At 41.8% G+C, this 20,191-nt stretch overlaps 1 protein-coding gene across 4 annotated transcripts in view; it reads right to left on the reverse strand.

Moving 5' to 3' along the window:
• The window catches only part of APBA1 (amyloid beta precursor protein binding family A member 1), a 144,421-nt gene that overhangs the window by 37,547 nt on the left and 86,683 nt on the right, over nt 1-20,191 (reverse strand). For all 4 annotated transcript variants that reach the window (XM_019478128.2, XM_019478129.2, XM_019478127.2 and 1 more), the window contains one exon: nt 15,163-16,367. In XM_019478128.2, coding sequence (XP_019333673.1) covers nt 15,163-16,314 — 1,152 coding nt within the window. In that variant the 5' untranslated portion in view covers nt 16,315-16,367. The remainder of the gene's footprint in view (nt 1-15,162; nt 16,368-20,191) is intronic.

A 20,191-nucleotide genomic window follows, 5' to 3' on the forward strand; every position in this document is an offset into this window, starting at 1 on the left:
GCTATAGGTGAACTCATGCCAAACTACTCTCATCTAAGTAGCGCTGGAATTATTCACTTATCGTAAGAGATCATAGAAAATGTCTTCTATCTACAGCACTGGTATTCCGGATGTAAAAGTCGCAGCTATACCTGGAGTCTGAACAAAAATATTAAAGAATAATAAATGGTAAATAAATTAATTAACAAAGCATACAACACAAGATATAGTTTCCTATAAAACACAATATATAAATAAAAATATTATTAGCTACTACAAAAACTGTCCCTGTGGAGGCGTGAGTGAAGGAGGCGTCAGTTGGGGAGAGCATAATATCTATTTGGCTTAATCATCATCCTCTAAGCAGATGGTACAAAGTATAATATGGAGTGAGGCTTGCAACCTACAGGTAGTTTTTATGCTTGGACAGTTTGATACAGACTCAGCAAGAGGTTGTAGAAAGACGTTTTGCTCAGCTGCTCCAAAACAATCTCTTTATAAAGTATCAATTAAAAAGAATAACTAGAACTGTTACTTGATCCTTTAACTAAACGATTTAAGAAACCTAATAAAAAAATCTGACAAGACCCAAGCAAAACATATATATATTAACGGTTCTGTTGTAACAATATTATATATGCTATTAGAATTGTGAAAAAGTAAGCAATGGCAGCCTTTTTTCTTTTCTTTGATGATCTACCTACCATCCTCCTACGATACTCAGCTTGGTATATCCAAAAATTCTCCATTTGATTTTTGGTGAAGTTTTGTTGTAACTAGAGTGTGCTCCACTTACAAACTGGAGATAAACTAGTGCTTAACTGCTATTGTGAACTTGGTTTAATAATGGAACTTGTAATAGGAGATGCAAGAGCACTGCATTATGTCAAACCTATCCATTTAGGTCCTTAGGTTACTGTGAAGACACGTTCCACAGCTAGTGAAACTACTGTCACAATAAACTGCTTTTGTTTTAAAAAGTGCCGTTATTTACCCATTGCTAGTGGCCAGGTATCTGGGAACAACAAAAAGAGCTTATTTACTGTCACACATGTAGGTTTAGGGGGGAAAAAAGTATCCAATAACTGATCATAGCAGAATTTCATAAGTGATACTCAGTTTAAAGATCAACATTTCTGATCCACAGTCCTTTGACTTTTCTTTCCTTAGATAAAGAAGGTTGTAGTGTGGAGTTGCTTCCTTTCTCAAACTACAAGAGAATGGGAATTAAATGAGGGTTCCTCAAATAAGTTAGCTGGTTAGAGCCAGGCAAAGGGTCTGCAAGGGTTGTTTACTACTGCATGAATAAAGTTACCGTTTAGTTCTTCTCATTGATGCGTGCCTGTGTTTTACTGAACCTGGTGATCACTAGAGGGTGCCAGAAGGGGCAAATGGATTAGAACAGAGGCGGACAAGATGCGGCCCACCAAGCCATTCTATTTGGCCTGTGAGGCTCCTAAAAAATTTAGAAAATTAATATTTATCCACCCCTGGCTGCCTGTCCTGTGGCCCTCGATGGCTTGGCAAAACTCTGTAAGCGGCCCTCTGCCTGAAATAACTGTCCACCCCTGGATTAGAACTTGAAAGAACTGAGTTCCAACTTGAAAAAGCTGGAACCTGAGAGCAAGTGGAGCAATGCAGCCAACATGGAAAGACAAAGGTCTCTGTAAGTGATCTGCCTGCACAGTTATAGTCTACATTAAAGGACAGTTAGTCATGGAAACATTGCAACCTCCTTTTGCCCTTCTGATGTCAGGCAGTAAAGCAGAGAACCTGAAGGCATTCAGACAAAATTTGAACAGTACCTAGCAGCCACAGGGGCATAAAAGAAAAATGACAAAGTCAATTTTTTAATCTTTCTGTGTATTGTGGGGGAGGAACTCCTGGCTGTTTACCTTTGAAGGAGGCCAAAATATGCAATTAAGTATAATACTGTTGAAATCTGAGCGGTACTGAGGGTCAAAAAATAACGAGTTCCTTGAATGACACAAATTTGTGTGTGTGTGTATTACTGAACTAAAGAGACTAAGTAAGAATTGTGCTTTCGGGAACTTGACAGAATCTCTGACTGGAGATGGGATTAGTTGTGGCATTGCAGATAGAGTATTACAAGTAAGGCTACTGTGTGCAGGAGACTTGTCTCTAGAACAGACTATCCAAATGTGCAAGGTAGCATAAACCAGGCTGCACAGCTGAATGCATCAAAATGATGGTCTCTCAGATAAGCTAGTTAGTACCAGCCAAAGGGTCTGCATTGGTTGCTTAATGCTCCATGATTAACATTTATAGTACAGTTCTTTGAAATTCATGCATCCCTATTTTACTAAACTCAATCGCTACTATTTGCATCTACCCATCCATCATCTCATAAATTACAAGGAAGCCAAATGAACCTTTCCATGAATTTGGTTTCTCAGGTCTAACATTTACTAAGTGGTAGAAGCCAAGGAATTGTGGTTCAACAAGAGCACCTGTTAACCAGGCCCAGGACTACTTAGCTTCTAGGAGCAGATGAATCAGATGCATTCAGTCCAGCATGGCTGTAGGGCAAATTAGCAGTGGCAAATACCTGCATGTGCAATGCATGAGGTTTGCAGCACCGCAGATGGATCTGCAGCGCCACAAACCACACGTGTCCTCGTTTGGACATACCCAAAGGTGTCATTTAATACAGTGATTTTCAACATTTTTACAAGCAAGGCACCCCTCTAAAACTTTTCAAAATTTTAGTGGCATTCCTTAAAACCCCCCGAATATAAATATATATTATGAATATAGCAATATAAAATTGTCATGACAGTGTTAATTATTAATTATTAGATTATTATAATTATATTAAGTTCACCCTGCTGCCCCCACTGTTGCAGCCAGATGCAAGCGCACCATGCATTTCTTACAGAGCCAGACTGGGAAGTGGCTATGGCAGGAGAAACAGTGTGCCTGCCATCCAATTTTCTGTTGCAGTCACTTCTCAGCATGGCTCTGATGTGCCTCCTGAAAACAGAGACGCATAGGGCAATTTCACCACAGGGCACAACACCCTGGCATGGTCTCATGGGAACCCAGTTGAGAACCACTAATTTAATGATTAGGGACCTGCCCACTAAAAACTAGACTGAAAATATTACATTTTTCGAATATAGAAATAGCTGCTAGATGGTTAACAGCTTCCTATCAAGGCTGATTTGTACATTGAAACCTGTAAGTGAAAACTTCTTTATTCCATCACTAATTCTTAGTACATGTATTGGATTATTTTGATTTGTTAGGCTATATCAAAATAAAAAAATAATTAAAACGGAGGTAAGAAAAGACAACACTACTGAATATGTCGTATCTATTGAGCTATTATGTTCTTATATGTAGTGAATTTCTCCAAAAAAAACTGGTTAACCTCCACTAGATTATAGTTGGGTCCCTTAACTCTAGCCTTAAGTGCATACCTCTTTTAAAGTCTTCAAAAGGTAATTATTTCCACTTGTAAGGTACTAGCTTTACTAAATCCTCCAGGTATGTTAATATCTATCCTAAACATCAAGAAATGCAAAATTTGCATTTGCCCTGGTAAGGTCTGCTTGAATGAATAATCATAATGAAATGCAGCTGATTGTGTTGCTGCAGGTGGTCCCTACAAAGAACCTTCACTGCTGACTGCATAAAAATTCCTGTTCAGAGGACTGCGGCAACAACGCATGCCTGAATTTTGTCCATTGGAAGGTTTTCTTTGCAACCAGAAAAGCTAGAAACTTTTCACTAAAACACATTAAGTAGGTCAGATCTTTCCAGCAAACCACAGAAATAGCAGGGAACTATCTTAATCCTGGCTTTTTACCTCATCATGGTAAATGTGGTTTTCCTCCACTTTTAATGTTTGTACCTTGACTTTAACTTGTAGCTTGACTTCAACTGCAGCACTTCATGTGTCACTCTAAAGCAATTACTGCAGATCTTGTCCATGTTTTTTCAGAAGACATCAAAATTGTTTGCATCATAGGTGGTGTTCTAGTTTACAATGTAGAAAATCAAAGTTGTTTTCATCTTTCCATAAATTATTTAAAATTGAAATAAACAAGAACAACAACAAAAAGTCAACCCCTCTCCCCTAAATAATTACTAGGACCTGAATCAAACATTCACCATAACTTAAATATCCCTAGCTCCTTTTGGGGGGTGGGGGAGGCAGAGAAGGGTATGCATCTTCCAACACAGTAATGCATAAACATCTCTCTTCTATGTGGCTGATGAACCAACACAAAGCCTTTGCCCTAGTGATTAAAATGTTCATTGTTACTAGGCATGTTGTATAATAGTAAAACTTCATATCAGCAACATGCAGCCCAGTGAAGGCTTGAATTTCAAATGTGTTCCAAAAAGAAACTCAGAAAACTTTGCTTAGAAAAGAAAACAGTATCACATTAATATAGCCAACCACTTATCCTTCTTTCACTTTTTTAAAGTTCATCTAGTATTGAAACCTGCTTAATAATTTAGACTAGACTTCTCTATTCCCTAATTAATAATAGATAACTCCTGCTGTGGAAAAAAACAGAAACACATTCATCTCTGTGAAACTGCTCTAGTGACAGCATGATAAGAACTGAGGAAAACTGGTGCAGAGAAGTTTAAGTTTTCAACAAAATGAATCTGATATTGTATGCAACCCAAAGCAAAAAGAAACACACTATACTTTGGCTCCTTGGTTCCTGAAACTTTGTCTTCTAATGTTATATTTTGCTTCACAGAACCAATCCAGCCATACATGCAATTTACCATTATACAATAGCAGCAGCATACATTACCTTTTGGTATCTCAAACTGGCAGGCATAGGAAAAAGTCTTTTTAACATAGATTTTGGACACCAGTGACAAAGAGCTGAGAAACTAGAAGCAGAACCAAAGGAGCCAAGTGGGCACATGTGTCAACAGTGTCTGGTTCACTGATTCACTACAGATGGATGACGGGTGAAGGTCTGGAGAGAGCAACTTCCCTTCCCTAGGCCTAAAGTTAAAGTCCCCACCCAAAGTACACTCACTGTTTCCTATGTACCATGGCAAATGATGGTAGGGGAGGCCTGCTCCTTTTCTCTGACCAAGGGAAGACAAAGGTGGTCTTAGATGAGTTGCCTTGTAAACCAGCTCTGACGGTTTTTGTTTTAGAAAAGCAGTTGGCTTCTTCTAGCCTTCTGTAGGAAGACTCAGTAATCCTTAACTGAATATCCTGTTGTTCTTGCTAGTTTGAAGTTTTATAAAGCTGACATGGGCCTTTTGGACAAGTTATACTTCAGAATACCTTGCTGAATTTTAATATTACCATTGTACAAAGCTGCAACCTAGTTTTTCAATAGCTTGGACCCCTCCCAGCTACCAGGTCTGTGCACTGAAGGGATGATCTAGACATGGATTTCCCCTGCTACAATGCAGAAGCGTCTGGTCTTTGAGACTCCCCTACCTGAAGCCATCAAGAAGTTATCAATAGCTTAGCTCTAGTGAAAATATAGAAGGACTGGGTAAGTGGCCATAGCTAGCTCAAACCTATTGGTCCTCCACAAAAAATGAGTCTGCTCTACAGAGCTGCATGCATCACAGGGGCTCTGCTAGAATGGAGATGGCATGCATAGCCTTTTCTATAGGGAATCTCTGTCTTCAAACCCCACACATGTATCTGTGAAAAACTCCTTGAAGGGATCCTTGGGGAATTTTTTTCCCTGTTAGAGCTTCTTTCTATGCACACTATTCAGGAGGGGAATAAGCTGCACATTTGAGATTAGATGTTCTTTGGTCTTGAAAGGTGAAACCTAACTCTGTAGCTCCACAGTCTCCTCAGTCTAGTGTCTTAAGTGCTCAGCCACAGTCTATACAGGCTTAACTGATGGCATATCTGAAAAGGCAATACTTTATAGGGTTCTATTCTGCAACCAGATACGGCTGAGTTGCAAGGAAATTTCAAGGACTTCTGTTTAACAGAAACAAGAAAGTTACTTAAATTGCTAACCATGTAAATTCTGATAACAGAAAAAATTCCTAGTGTCTACCAAACGTGAAAATGGGTGGAAACCAAAAGATACACTGTTGTAACCACCAGTTTGCATAAGAAGTTGAATGTCCAGAAATACAGATCAATTTGTGTGTTTGTAAATCTGCATCACTGTGAATAAAAATTCAGGGTTCCAAATTCTGGGCTCACTTATCCCTTGCAAAAGTCCACTGAAAGGACTGACACTGTACAAGGTGTGAGTTAGTACAGTTTGCCTCATTGGGCATGTCTACACTTGCGATTAATTTGATGCAATAAGCTCTGGCACATAATTGCACTGGAGTTTATTGCTTCTGGGCATGCTGTTTGAATGTGCACCCAGGACACTGAGCTGAATCTGAGCAGCTCCAGTTGGCAGAGGGCCTGGGGAAGGGGCAGGGGGTCAGCCTGCTGGACTGGGGCTGCCCCAGTCTGGCTCAATGTGCTGTGGCAGAGCTGGCTGGGGCATGAGGATGCTCCAATGCAGGGCTGGCTGACACGCAGCCCCCACACTGTCAGCTCCGCAGTAAACGTCTTGTGTAGATGCACCCATTCTGTCTTAAATGGATGCCTTGGTATTTTATTTATTAGCTGATTTTTACTCTCTACAACACTTGATCACAGCAGCTCATCATATGGACATGCTCATGACTGCTAGATGATTGGCAGTGTTATGTGCATGTGTGGGGGGGCAAGGGGAATGGAAGGAATTGGCTAGCAGATTTAACCCTTAGCAACCTAGAAATAAACATAATTATTCATAAGTAGGGTTTCCCATAAGTACCTCATTTATATTCTTCCTTGTTGCTGTTTCTAAGGCATAATGCACAACCCTTCTCCCAGAGGCTGGCTTTTTAAACATAACTGAGCACCCCAATGTGATCCAGTCTCTTATCCCAGCTACTGATCCATCCCCTATGAAGCATCCAGCTTTGATCCATATGCTGAATACTACAGGGTGACATTTACTTTCCTCAGACAAAAAAGGCAAAGGAAAAACCTGCCACATTAAATATTGTCAACTGCAAAGCATTCTTCTGTCTCCATGGCTTCATCGCTTTCTCTGAGGAAAACTACGAGCTAGGTGATGTGGGACTGTTATTCTAATCCTTGGCCAAAGCTGTAAGGTTTTATTCATTATTTCATTAATGGCACAAAATAGTTACAAATATTCAAAAAAAGGATTTTATCTTGAAACCAAAAAGCTGATTTCAGCTTCCTTATGAAAGAATGGGGGAGGGAATCGTTTTCAGAACTAATCTGAAAGAATACGATGTACAATACTAGTAATAAGCATGGATTTTAGTCAGAGTAGTAAGTATTTGGTAGTTCTGAAAAAACAAAGAAGCATGCAAAACCACCTCAGTAAAAAAACACCTCCTTTGATCTAATTTGCTTTTATTTCAGTTACAGATGAAGTCATATCTCTGGCATGCATCATCGTTACAGGTGAAGTAATATGTCTGGCATGCATCAGTTACATCGGAAAGCCCTTCCCCCGACTTTTCCAAAACCTTATTTGGGGGGGCTGGGGGAATACATGTTTTGATAAATGGGCTTGTCTTCTACTATATTTTTATTACAAAAATCGATCCCTTGTGTTCACTTAATCAAGGCAATCCTATTTTGTTCAGCATGCTGCTAACCAGTTCAATGCGAAAATGGATTTGCTCAGACTTGTGTGTTGTACCAAGCACCTTACTGAAGAAGTGCAAATAGAGGTAGAAGCAATTACCTTCACTGAAAAAGAAAACAAACAGAAAGAACTCCACAATACATTCTGTTCTCCTCGGCTGACAGGCACATTTCTCAGTCTCCTGTTATCCTTTTGTATCACAGGTTAGGATCACGCTTTCTGCTCCCCAGAATTCAGGTTCCTTGCATACCTGACAAAAATCTATCTGCAATTTCAGCCAATGATCATCATCATCAATTATCTGCATCATAGGCAGCACTAAAAGTTAGAATCAGAGGACTCCACTGGGCTAGGTACTGTACAAATATAAAATAAAAGTTGATGCCTGTCAAAGAGAACTCGTAGTTTAATGTATTTTAATAAAAGTCACAAACGTGGATTTAAGGAAACAGCTGCTTTTATCACTGGACAAATGCCCCAAATTATGAATCGTAGTCTGCAAATTTGCTATTCTGGAAGGGGCTTCGAATTTTTACAAAATGTGAAGTCAATGGGAATGGTGCCCTGTTGGCAGCTATCAGAAAAAGTGCAGCCCATCATAGGATCCCTATAGCCTGATGTGAGGAGATCACTGGCATTTAGGATTGTGAACAGGCAATAAACAGGAAGTACAGTAAAAGCCGCGTTAACTGGCACTTAATTAAACAGCATGCTCTATTAACTAGCATGTCAGTTGACGCTGGTCGACATGGCAAAAGGAAAACTGGAAGTGGGACTTCCAGTTTTGTCAAATCCCACAGCCTGGGGTAAAGCAGCCTGCGCGGAGCCCCCTGTCCCTTTCCCCTGGCAAACTGACACCAGCAGAGAGGAGGGAAGGGCGGCACGGTTAATCTGAGATGTGGATGCCCCGGGAGAGGCGTCTTTCCCTGACCAGGCAGACGCCTCTCAGATAACTGGCACATTAGGTTATGCGGCACCCCAATTTCCCATGGGTGCCGGATAATGGAGCTTTTGCAGTATTTTAAGCAAATGTTGTTCCAAGAAAGAAACCACACCTGGCCTGTTGCCCAAAAGTTGCAGTAGGATAATGCATGGAATAGTGCGATGCATATTTGTATTGTAGGAGAGAAATAATAATGATTTTTTATTTGAAACACCATGTTATAAAAGTAAGAATTGTTTTGCAATACAAAATAAAATGGGTCACTTTGCCCCTTCATATCTGAATGCCATGTGACTACTGATGTCCAACGATATACTCTATAAAGAGTTTGATTCTCAGAGGTGCTGAGTATCTCACTACTTCAAAGTTTGGTCTATGTATGAAAGAAAAAGATATGCAAATATAACTGTAAAAATATAGCTATTTCAAATGCCTTTACACAGAGTCCATCCACAAGAACTAGGAAAAATTTGTAGAAGATGGATGTTAAAACCAGGTTACATGTCAAATCCTGCTTCAATCTTACCTCATGTCACACTACAGATAGGACCACAAGCATACCAGGATTTGTCCATATAGGGGCACAATAGGAATCGATTATTTGTATTAACCTTGCCTGTTGAATAGCATTGGCTTCACATGATGTGATCTGAATTGCATTCACAATTCACCTAGAAGTTAAACAGTTTTGGATTTCTGATGATTTTTCAAAGGTTCACTTCTCAAAGGTTCACTCTGGGTCCACTGAATGTAATCTATTGGTCCATTTCACTTCAGGCATAAATTTTAACGCCATTAAAAGTTGCTTCCAAAACAAAAATAGATGAAACACGAAAAGGTATAAACTCAACTTCTGCAACTGCCAGGAGAAAGATCACAGGCTAAGTGGTTTTGGACTGAATCTACTGTAATTTGGTAATAATCTCCAAGCGTAAAAAACTTCATGAACTACCACAGATTGTAAATCTAAACAATAGCCTTTAATATCCAGGTCCCAGAAGTGATAAATTTTACAATTACATGACAATGCATCTGAGATTGTAGTAAATTCTAGAGATTGCAATCTAACTCAGTGAATGGGGAAGAAGTTTTCTTGGGAGTTCACTGCAGGAGGAAAACAGGGAGCAGGAGACTCTGTGTGGATGCACAGGTGTGTGTGTGTTTGATGCTTTTTGGTGAGTTTTTGTTGTTGTTTTTCTCTTTTCTTCTTCTTCCTTTTTTTTTTTTTTTTTTTGCTTTGTTTACATCCTAGATGTCCTCCAGGGAGCAAAGTAGGCATAAATGGAGACTGGATTAGCAATTATGACTTGAGTGGAATGTTCCATGCACGTGTTCTCCCAGAGGGTCAAGACCATTTCACCTACATCAAGTGTAAGCTGGTATCTATCCTGGAGGAAAACAGCAAAAGGTTGGAAGCACAGATATTCACACTATGTGTTACCAAGGTAAATAAAGATTTCTTGGACAGAAGTTGAGAGAGGCTGGCACCAGAGAGATCAAAGGGCAATGAGAAGAAGTGGCACTATGTGACTACTAGGAGGTCCCCAGAATTCAAGAGGAACAGACTGAAGTCAGCAGACTCTTTCAAGCACTCTTCAGTGGAACAGCTGAGGAAACATCAGTAGGCAAGACCTGAAGGACTTGGCAACCTAGAGAGCAGGAAACGCAAGGCCCCAGGGATGGGGGCTCTAGACCACTGCACCAAGAAGGAAGAGGGGAGTGGTGGCTGGCAACTCTCTTCTGTGGGAGAGAAAAGCACCAATTTGTCATCTGGATTTTGTGTCCCAGGAAGTGTGGTGTTTGCCTACAGCTTGTATTTAGGATGTTACAGAAAGACTGCTAGAGCTCACCCATCCATCAAGACTGCTACCCTTTCCTGCTCATCTATGTAGGCACCAACAATACTGCCAGGAATGATTGAGCAAACCAGTGGCAACTGCAAGGTTCTTGGCAGGAGGATTAAGGAGCTTGGAGCACAAGTAGTGTTCTCATTAATCCTCCCTGTGGAAGTCAAAGGCCCAAGGAAGGACCATTGTGTCATGCAAATAAACACATGGTTGAAATGGTGGTGTTGACACGAAAGCTTCAGATTATTTGAGAGTGGACAGATGTTCTGGGGAGGAGGACTGCTATCAAGAAACAGGATCCATCTAATCAAAACTGGAAAGAGCATCTTTGGGTGTTGTCTGGCTCAAAGGACAGCTTTAAACAGGTTTCTATGGGGATAGTGAACAAAAGCTTCCAACAACAGAACAAACAGATAGGAAAGGACTGGAAGAAGCAGCTCTACCCTAGTAAAGAGCCAGAGAGTCACAGGGCAGCATCAAGTGATAGGTCGAAATTCAAAATATGTCTAATGTATATATATATATAAATTAGAAAAGTATGGGGAATAAACAAGATGACCTAGAATTCACAGTCTGTGAAAATGACTATGATCTGATTGGTATCACTGAGACCTGGTGGGACAGATCTTATAACTAGAATGTCAACACTAACGGCTAAACATGGTTTTAGGAGGACACTTTATACGTGAAAAATATATATACTTGTTCCTTGGTTCAGGAGGAAAAAGACGATCAGAATGTTTCTGAGTGAAGATAAAAGGAAAAGGATGCAGCACTGAAATAATGGTAGGAATTTACTATAGGCCACCAAATAGGGAAGAAGAGGTGGCTGAGGCACTCTTCAAGGAGCTGACAAAATTATCCAAAAACTATGAGATGGTACTGATAGCAGACTTCAATTTCCAGATATCTGTTGGAAGAACAATACAGCCAAACAAAGTGTCAAGCAAGTTCCTAACTGATGTGGAAGACAACTTTCTGTTCTAGATGGTGAAGGATAGAACTTGGGGATCATCTATCTTGGATCTTGTCCTGACTAATAGGGATGAATTGGTGGAAGATGTGAAAGTCATGGGAAACATGACAGAATCTATGATCCTGAGATGGGGAAAAGTATGAGGTCAGCAGAACTAAAACACTATAAAAGGAGATTTCAACTGATTCAAGGAAATAATAGGCATGGTGCCATGGGAAAAGAGATTGAAGGATAAAGGCACCCAGGAGAGTCAGAAACTTCTAAAGGGCATGGTATTGGAAACTAACAAGATACCATTCCAATATGATGGAAGCACAGAAAGAATAGTAGAAGACCAATGCTGCTGCTTATGGATGCTTTAAATGCAAAAGGAAAGCATACAGGCAATGGAAAGATGGGCAGGTCACCACGAAAGCATACCAGGAAGGCAAAAGTTAAAAAAAAAATGAGCTGCACCTGGTAAGGGAGGTTAAGGACAACAAGAAGAGGTACGCTGGCCAGGAAGCTGTGGGTCCACTTTTAAATAGCCAAGATGAACTCTTTAACAGAAGATGCAAAGAAAATGGAAGTACTCAACAGCTACTTTGCCTCAGTCTTCACAAAATTTAAGGTGTTATCAGATACCTAATAAGAATTATTTTGATAAGAAAGGGGACAAGCAGAGAGGTGAGATAACAAAAGAAAGAGTCAGCAAGCTTTTGGTGGGTCTCAAGTATTTAAGTCTGCATTCCCTTCATCTACACAAGTAGTTACTTTGGTGCAGGATGTGATCAAGTTTGTTTGGCAGGATTTATTCTCTGTAAATCTGTTCTGGGTGCTTGTGATCAGTTTTTTCTCCTCTAGATGCTTACAAATGGATTTGCTTTATAATATGCTCCAGTAAGGGCCTTGTTACACCTTACACTGTGAGCCATACATGTTGATTGGTGTTAGTGCTAACTCAAGTTTAGACCAGTTGCACTTCAGGCCAGTGGGCCTGGAGGACTGAAAGGTAAGAATCCCCCTACCTCCAATTCTGGGATCCCCCCTTCCACCAACCAGGGCTCCTCCCTTCCCCTGCCCCACCTACTCATGGGCTGCCTGTGCTGTCTGTTCCAGGGGAGCTGGCAGGGAAAGGGTAATCTGCCTGCCCAACCCCCTGCTGCTACTGCTGGGCTGCTGCTCTTCTCTGGCTTAAGCCCAGCTCAGACAGCAACAGTGGCAGTTGTGGCTGGGCAGGCTGGTTAAACTCTTCAGTGAGGTGTTTATACTAAGGTGCAGCCTAGAGTGGCTACACTTTATTATAACATAAACTGGGTAACAGTGATCAGAGGTAATCCGCGTAGATGAAGGGAATGGAGCAGGTATAATGTATCTGGACTAGGCAGGGATTTTGACAAAGTCACTTATGACCTTCTTATAAACAAGATAGAGAAATGTGCACTAGAAAAAATTATTATGAAGTAATTTTTACTCTACGGTAATCAATTGGTTTGATAGCTACAAGCAAAGGGTAATTATAAATGGATCCATGTCAGAATGGCAGGAAGTTTCAAAAGGAATCCCACAGGTCTGTCCTGGGCCCAATGCTTTCTAACATGTTTATTAATGATTTGGATGCTAGCATAGAAAGCTTCTTCAGCAAATTTGCAAATGACTCTTACTGGGAAGGACTGTGAACATGTTGGAGGACAGGAATGCAATTAGGAAAGATCTTGATGGGATCTAACAAAATGAAGTTCAGTGCTAATGAACGAAAGGTGCTATACCTCAGGAAGAATAATCAAAAATACAAATGCAAAATGGGTGGCACCTGACTGGATGGCAGCTCTACAGGGAAGGATATAGGATTCATGGTAGAACATACGCTCAGTATGAGTCTGCAGTATGATGTAGTTTCACAAAAGATGAATGCAGTTTTGGAATGTATCAATAGAAGCATTAGGTGCAGGACACAGCAGGTACTAGTGCTTCTTTACTTGGCACTGGTTAGGTCTCATCTGGCATACTGTGTACAATTTGGGTTCCACATTTCAAAAGGGACATGGAGAAGTTGGAGAGGGTCCTGATGCAGGTGACAAAAATGATTGGTCTTCTAAGCCCTTTATAAGACAAGAGGTTGAAGGGAACAGGCATGTCCAGCTTGCATCAAAAGTACATGAAATTAGTCATCAAATATCTGAAAGCCTTCCATAAAGAAAAAAGAAAATACCTTTTCTATTTTCCTGCAGAGAGCAGGACATAGACCAATGGCCTGAAGTGTAGCAAAGTAGATTTAGATTGGATACCAGGAAAAACTTCATTATTAGAATAATGAGGCAGCAGTATAGACTGCCTAGGGAAGTTATGGACTCTCTATTATTGGCATTTCCCATGCTCCTGGGTTTTGCTGATTGCCACATGGAGCTAAAAAGAAATTTTCTCCCCTCTTGCTGCTACATATGTCAGGATTGCTTTGGGGTTTTTTTTCCCTTCCTTGGAAGCATGCTGGGACTTAAACCTGGAGGTTCTTGGCTACAGCATGTTGCCCCTCTGCCCAGGGTTACACCAGTCACCATGCTTGGGGTCAGGAAGGACTTTTACCCCATGATCAGATGGGCACAGTTTTAGGGTTTTTGCCTTCCTCTGTAGCAGATGACATGGTCCTATTCCTTGGATGTTTTGAGCATATTTTAACAACCTTCTCAGCAACAGGACATTGGCTCTTGCTGTCCCTCTGCTTTATCTGTGACAGTTTAGGTTATGTCCTGTGGTTGTGTCAAGGTTGACTGTAGTTTTATTAATAACATATTTACCCAAATCCAAGATGACTCTGAATTTAAGATAACCTCCCCCAATAATTAGATTCTAGACATGAAAAATGTATACATTTGTTATAATTTTCCATGTCTACAAGCACATTACTGGAGGATTAACTTTAAATTTGTGTCATCCCCCCACCACTGCAGTATGGCAAGCAGTTATGGGGGGCAGGCAGAAGGGAAGTCAAGTGGCCTGATTCCAGCCCCTTGCTCCCTGCTGCCTGTCTCCTCCACCAGTGTCCTCCTACTTCCCCTCTTCCCAAAACTGTCTGCATGCCCTGGCACATGCTCCCTGCCCCCCAGCCTGTACTTGATTTCAAGATGATTTTTTTCCCTATGCAACATGAGGAAAAAAGCCCCTCATCTTGGATTTGAGTAAATACAGTAGTTTAGACAATGGACTTGTATAGGATGGTTTGGGTAGTGTGATCCTGCCTTGGGCAGGGAGCTGGACTAGATTACTTCTGAAAGTACCTTCCAGTCCTACTTTTCCATGATTCTATGATTTCAGATATGTCTCTGAGGCACCCAACTTCTGTAAGACCCATGAGAAATACATTGTGTAAAAAAACAAAAACAAAACCAGAAAAAAAACCCATAGCAAAAAAATGAAATCTGTAAACACTAACAGCATTGCAAGGTTACATGTCATCTGGAAGAAATGCAAAACTACCAGAAGCATGCAGGACTTTATAAGTCTGAGGTAAACTGGTTGGCAGCCACTCTACTTATATCAGTGATAGGCCTACGAGTTTGGAAATAAACTCCATTGGTAAAACACAACAGCTTGTAAAATATAAGAGTGAAACAGACAAAGTGTTATACACTTGACAAGTAACAGAATAAGCCATGTAGTATAATGTATACTGCAATGAGACAGAGAGAGAGAAAGAAAGAGAGAGAGGCAGTGTATGCCAAGAAAGGGTTATATTACCTATCCCTTCTTTCTTTAATTGTATGGAGCAAGCCAATAGCTTTATATACTTACATCTCCATCTAGTGGCCTCTGATCATCACAGTCCCTGGTTGGGCTGATGTCCTGTCTCATCACCCATATGGGTTCTTTTGGTTCATCAGGCGTATAAGGAGAACGAATGGTCCTTGTCTTCACTTCCTCAATAGCCTCTTTAATGTCTTTGATGGCCAATGATATTGCATCCCTTTTTTCCTTGCTATATCTCTGCACTGACTCTCCTGAGCTGACTACAGGCCTAGGGCCAGTTGGGAGCTGGCCATTACTCTCATGCCCCCCGCCACTGGGTGTCTGGGCACGTTCCAAGTTCTGCTCTGATTCTGGCATGTCTTCAGCAGCCTTGTCCAGGCTCTGAGAGCTCATGCTCTGTTTGACCTCAGCTACAATTTGATCAATATCTTCTTCTTGTTCGTAACTGTCCATCCGTGGATAGGGAGCAAATTCTGCCTCCTTCTCAGGGCTGTCAGACTCTCCATCAGACCGTTCATCATAGTGGTGAAGGCGTGCACCAAGAGCTTCCTTGCGATAGTTGTCTGCTTCCTCCCTTTCCTGCTCGTAAAGCCGGAGACCCTCCCTGACATCCAGGTCAGGTGCATCTCCTATCTCCTCATACACATGCTCCTGCAGTCCATAGTCGGCATAAGGCTCAGCATACTGCTCATCTTCCCCTCGGTGGAAGAGCCGGTGAGTGTAGACATACCCTGAATAGGCTGCATTCATGGCTTCCTCATGTTCAATGGCGTGAAAGTGTAAGCGGTTTGGAAGAGTTCGGTTATGAATGGACTCGGCATGCTCAGCCTCAGCATTTTCCGTGTACTCCTCAGACTCTGGTCTATACTGTACTGCATAGGCGGTCTCATCCTCATTCTCCTGAACTCTATCAATGTCATAGCTGTCCTCTGCTGTGGCTATGATATCCCCTTCGGCTGTATCTGTGTGATTGTGGAAGCCACTCTCAGTGCTGGCTGATCGAGCTAGCATTCCTTCCTCCTCCTGCCCAGACTGTCCTCCTTGGCTGCTATTGGTATGCCTTGGGTAATGAGTTGCATACTGCTGTTCCTCCTCTACCTCAGAATGCTCTAGGTCAGCCTCCACTGACTCATTCACCTCTACGTTTGCTGGCTCTTCATTCACCTCCCCCTCAGGTGGTCCCACCAAATGGTTCATGGCAAGGTCTGGAATATAGGCCACTTATTCTATTGACATCTTGTCTACTGAGACTGGAAAGAAGTAAAAAAAAAAGAAAAAAGATAAAGAGTTATTATAAAACACCATTAGGAAGCCATGTGATGTCAATAAATAATGTAGAAACAAAGGGCATCTCTGTTTTTGTACAGACAGGCTCACAGCCTTATCAGTACTAGACTCAGTAGGCAGCAATTGCAGAACATGGATTGTCCTGTAGATGGTCTAACAACTATGCTGTACATCTGAACATGAGGTCTTGGTCCCCACAGTAATTGGATGGGTCACATTTTTATGGACAGATTCCAAGTGAAAGAATTCAGTCTTAGCTGAAGTAATGTAAAATTGATTAATTCTAGTTACTGGATTGGAGTTATGCCAACAAGAGTTTGGAGTAACCGAGATCAGAGTTTAGCCCTTCACGTGCAGAAAAAAGAAGACATTTTCTATTGTTACATACAGCACCTAACTAAATACTAATTGTTTTTTCTTCTTCTCATTTTGGAAGACAAGCACATACTTTTGTTACTTAAAAAAAAAAGGGGGGGGGTATGTATGCACACATTCCCAATTTAGCACACTGACAGAAAGCAAGGTTGGCAACTCTCACAATACTGTCTCTCAGTTCTAGTTTACTCTGTTATGATCTTGTTTATTTTCTGGTAAAACTCCTCATGATCTCCTGACACCCTGCAGTTTTATTGTCAATTTATCCTTCTATTGAAAATGGCTGCCATCCTGCATCACTTGAGGACAGGATACAGGTTATGGTTATATGGAGAAGTCATGTGGCAGGAAGCACAGAGAAATATGAGAGGCAGGGGCCAGAGGAAAAATGAACAGAGAAGGGTGGGAAGGACAAGAAAGGAGATTGAGAAACAGCATGGCAGTGAAAAGGAAGTGGAACATGAAGCGAGGAGAAAATAACTTTCCTTTTTTTTATGTCCTTGTGACAAGGTATTTAGCATAATTTGCAGATTCGTTGGAATCTGACAGGCCACACCATAAACGTTTCTGCTTTGGCTTCAAATTTGCAACTTCTGGGTGGTCAACTGTGCACCTTAGTGCCTGTACCACCCCAGCCCTTGGGCAAATAACTGAAGACAAAGGAAAGAGAAGAAAGGGAGGGAAAGAGAAGGGGACAGAAAGCTGAAAGACATGTAAGGAAGAAACTGAAGGACTGATGATGCTAAGAGTACGTCTTCACGTTGTCCCCAAGACCACTGCTCACACAAACCCCAGAAATGAGGCAAGGTAACAGCCTTCAAATGGCTATGAACACACCAATGAGCACTGCTGAGACAGAGCATGAGAACAGCCCTGGGTGCATTGCTCAGGACTGATATAAACCAGATATATGGTACCTTATGCCAGGGATTTGGTATGTGCTTTCTGGCAGCAGACTTGGGTATGGAAGTGCAGGTGAGGTAGATGAATGAGCAGGAGCAGAGGTAGAATATGGACTGTGAAGCAGCACAGAAATACGAGATGGGTTGGGAAATGTGAGGTTTAAGAATAATCAGGGAGGAAAATGAGAGATGATTAATGGGTGCTCACCCTGGTTCGAGCCCATGGGGTAAGAGAGTGGAGTCCCTACTGTAGCTGGGAGTTGTGTGTTTGGGTGGGGGGAATTCACAAACAGCTTCAAAAATCAGACAACAGACCGAAAAAAAAAAAAAACCCACTAGAAAATATATTTTTTGTCCATCCAGTTCATTTTGGTAATACCAGAGCTGGTAATATTTGGCCAGATGTAGGCCCTGAAGTCTGGTGGCAAGATGGTCAAGGCAGCTGCAGAGCTGGCTTAGTCAGTGACAAAAGGGAGCCTTTGTCACATGACACCCTAGACCACCCCCCTCACCTCTGGCCTAAGAGGTAACTTGGCAGCTCTTGCAACTGTATGTATGAAAGTCAGAGCTGCTAACATGGGCCAGGGATTCAAAAGCCTGCAGACAGTTTCCGAAAGAGGAGAGACAAAGGCAAGACCTTTGTCTACCATCCTGACTTTCTGGTTCTGTGCCAAGTGCACTCCTGAGCCCTGAGTCACACCAAATGAGGGATGCACCGATGTCAAGTCCACAAAGACTCTGTTATGTGGCAGGACTCAAATCTCCTAGCATCCTTTCTAAAACAAGAAGCAGACTTTAATATATTTATAAACATGACCCCTGCCAAATCAAGTGCCAAGCCACACTTTCATTTTGTGACAAATAATGATAAACAACTATTCAGAGTGCAGAAATAGAAAAAAAAAACCAAACCGTATAAGAATGGAGCATTGTCTCCTGAGGGTGAACCACTAACCCCCTCAGTACAAATGGCCTTAGCTAGCTCAGAAAGTGTCATTTTCACCTGCCTGTCTCAGCTATGCTGAACCTTGCCCAGTGCTTTAAAAATGCAGTGTTATAAATATAAGCTCTCAGGTATTTCAACAGTCAAGCCACGTACTCCAGAATAAAATACAATTTTAGCCTGTGGTTTATTACTAACTATAAGGGGGAAAGGTGCCTGTCAGAAGATTTATAATTTGAAGCTACTATAAATGTGTGTGTCAGATACCAATAAAACATATTTAACACTCCTATAATGTTGAACTTGAGGAAAATTTAGTGAACTGGTGCAGAGAGGTTTGAATTACACCTTGCTGCACTAAATGAGTCCTTTAAGCCACAGGGGGAATTTTCTTGCGTAAAGAAGGCAACAGTGATTTCTGCTGCCTTCTGTGAGAGTTTCTGCCTGAAAGGGAAGGGCAGCTTTAATTTGTACTTCAGCTCCATATGAGATCTGCTGGGTGCAGCCTCTGATTCAGTACATACTCTTAGTCGTCTTAGGCTAGGGACAGATGTTACACATAAACCAGTTTAAGTGATCAGAAACTGGTTTAAGCCTGTAACAAAACAGACATTCAGTGCACATAAGCCAGTTTGAAATGGAAATCATAAACCGGTTTGAGATAAATCTGGTTGAATGTAGTATCACACTTAACTGATTTGGCTCAAACTTATTTATGCAAAGTCTGTCCCAGACACTTTCCTGGTTTAACTAAACCAGAGTCCCCCAAAATCTCAGATGCTTTGCAGCCCTGGGGAGAGCTCTCTGCTCCAGAGCAGGGCTACTTTGCTCCCTACCTGGAGCTCCAGCAGAGACTGCAGACACAGCAGTGTCTGCCTGGCTTCCCCTTACTCCCCCCATCCCCCTTACCACTCCCTGCTCAACTAGGGACTCCCCCCACCCCTCTCCCATAGCATGGACTGTAGCCAGCATCTGGTATGCTAGGTAATGCTGAGAGGTATCTGTGTAAGGCAGACATGACAGGGTCCACTTAGGGCTTTTTGGAGCTAATCAACAGGTCAGCTGGTAATGGCCCATTGTTCCTTCCTTGGAAAATGTTGTTTAAGAAGAGCTTGAACTGAGAGAGGCTTTTGTTTTTTTGATGGGGTGCTAAACACTGTGCTATCAACTCCCTGATGGCTCCCTCACAGATCAGGAGCAGCCGGGGGGGGGGGGGGGAACCCCTCCCTAACCAGGGTGTCTAGCCACACCCCTTCTCAGCTCAGAACTATGGAAGGGAAGGGAGGACTCCTGTAGCGCCCCCTGGTTTCTAGCCTGAGCCACTGCAGGCATATGTCTGCATTTCTTCAGTCCAGAGGGAATGTCTATGCGATTGGAAAGCAGTTCAGCCTAGTCAGATTAGAGTAACCTGCAAAGATTGAATCAATTCAAGCTCAGGCCTTTTGAATGCCTGCGCTAGCCCTAGTCTTGCACACCCTTTGTCCAATTCCAGTGGCCAGTACTCTCCATTGCCTGTCCCTAAATCATCACTATCAAAGATCCTGGCACAACCCTGACCAAGTTTTGA

The sequence above is a fragment of the Alligator mississippiensis genome, chromosome 3 (genome assembly GCF_030867095.1).
Source record: "Alligator mississippiensis isolate rAllMis1 chromosome 3, rAllMis1, whole genome shotgun sequence".
In the NCBI taxonomy this organism is placed as follows: Eukaryota; Metazoa; Chordata; order Crocodylia; family Alligatoridae; genus Alligator; species Alligator mississippiensis.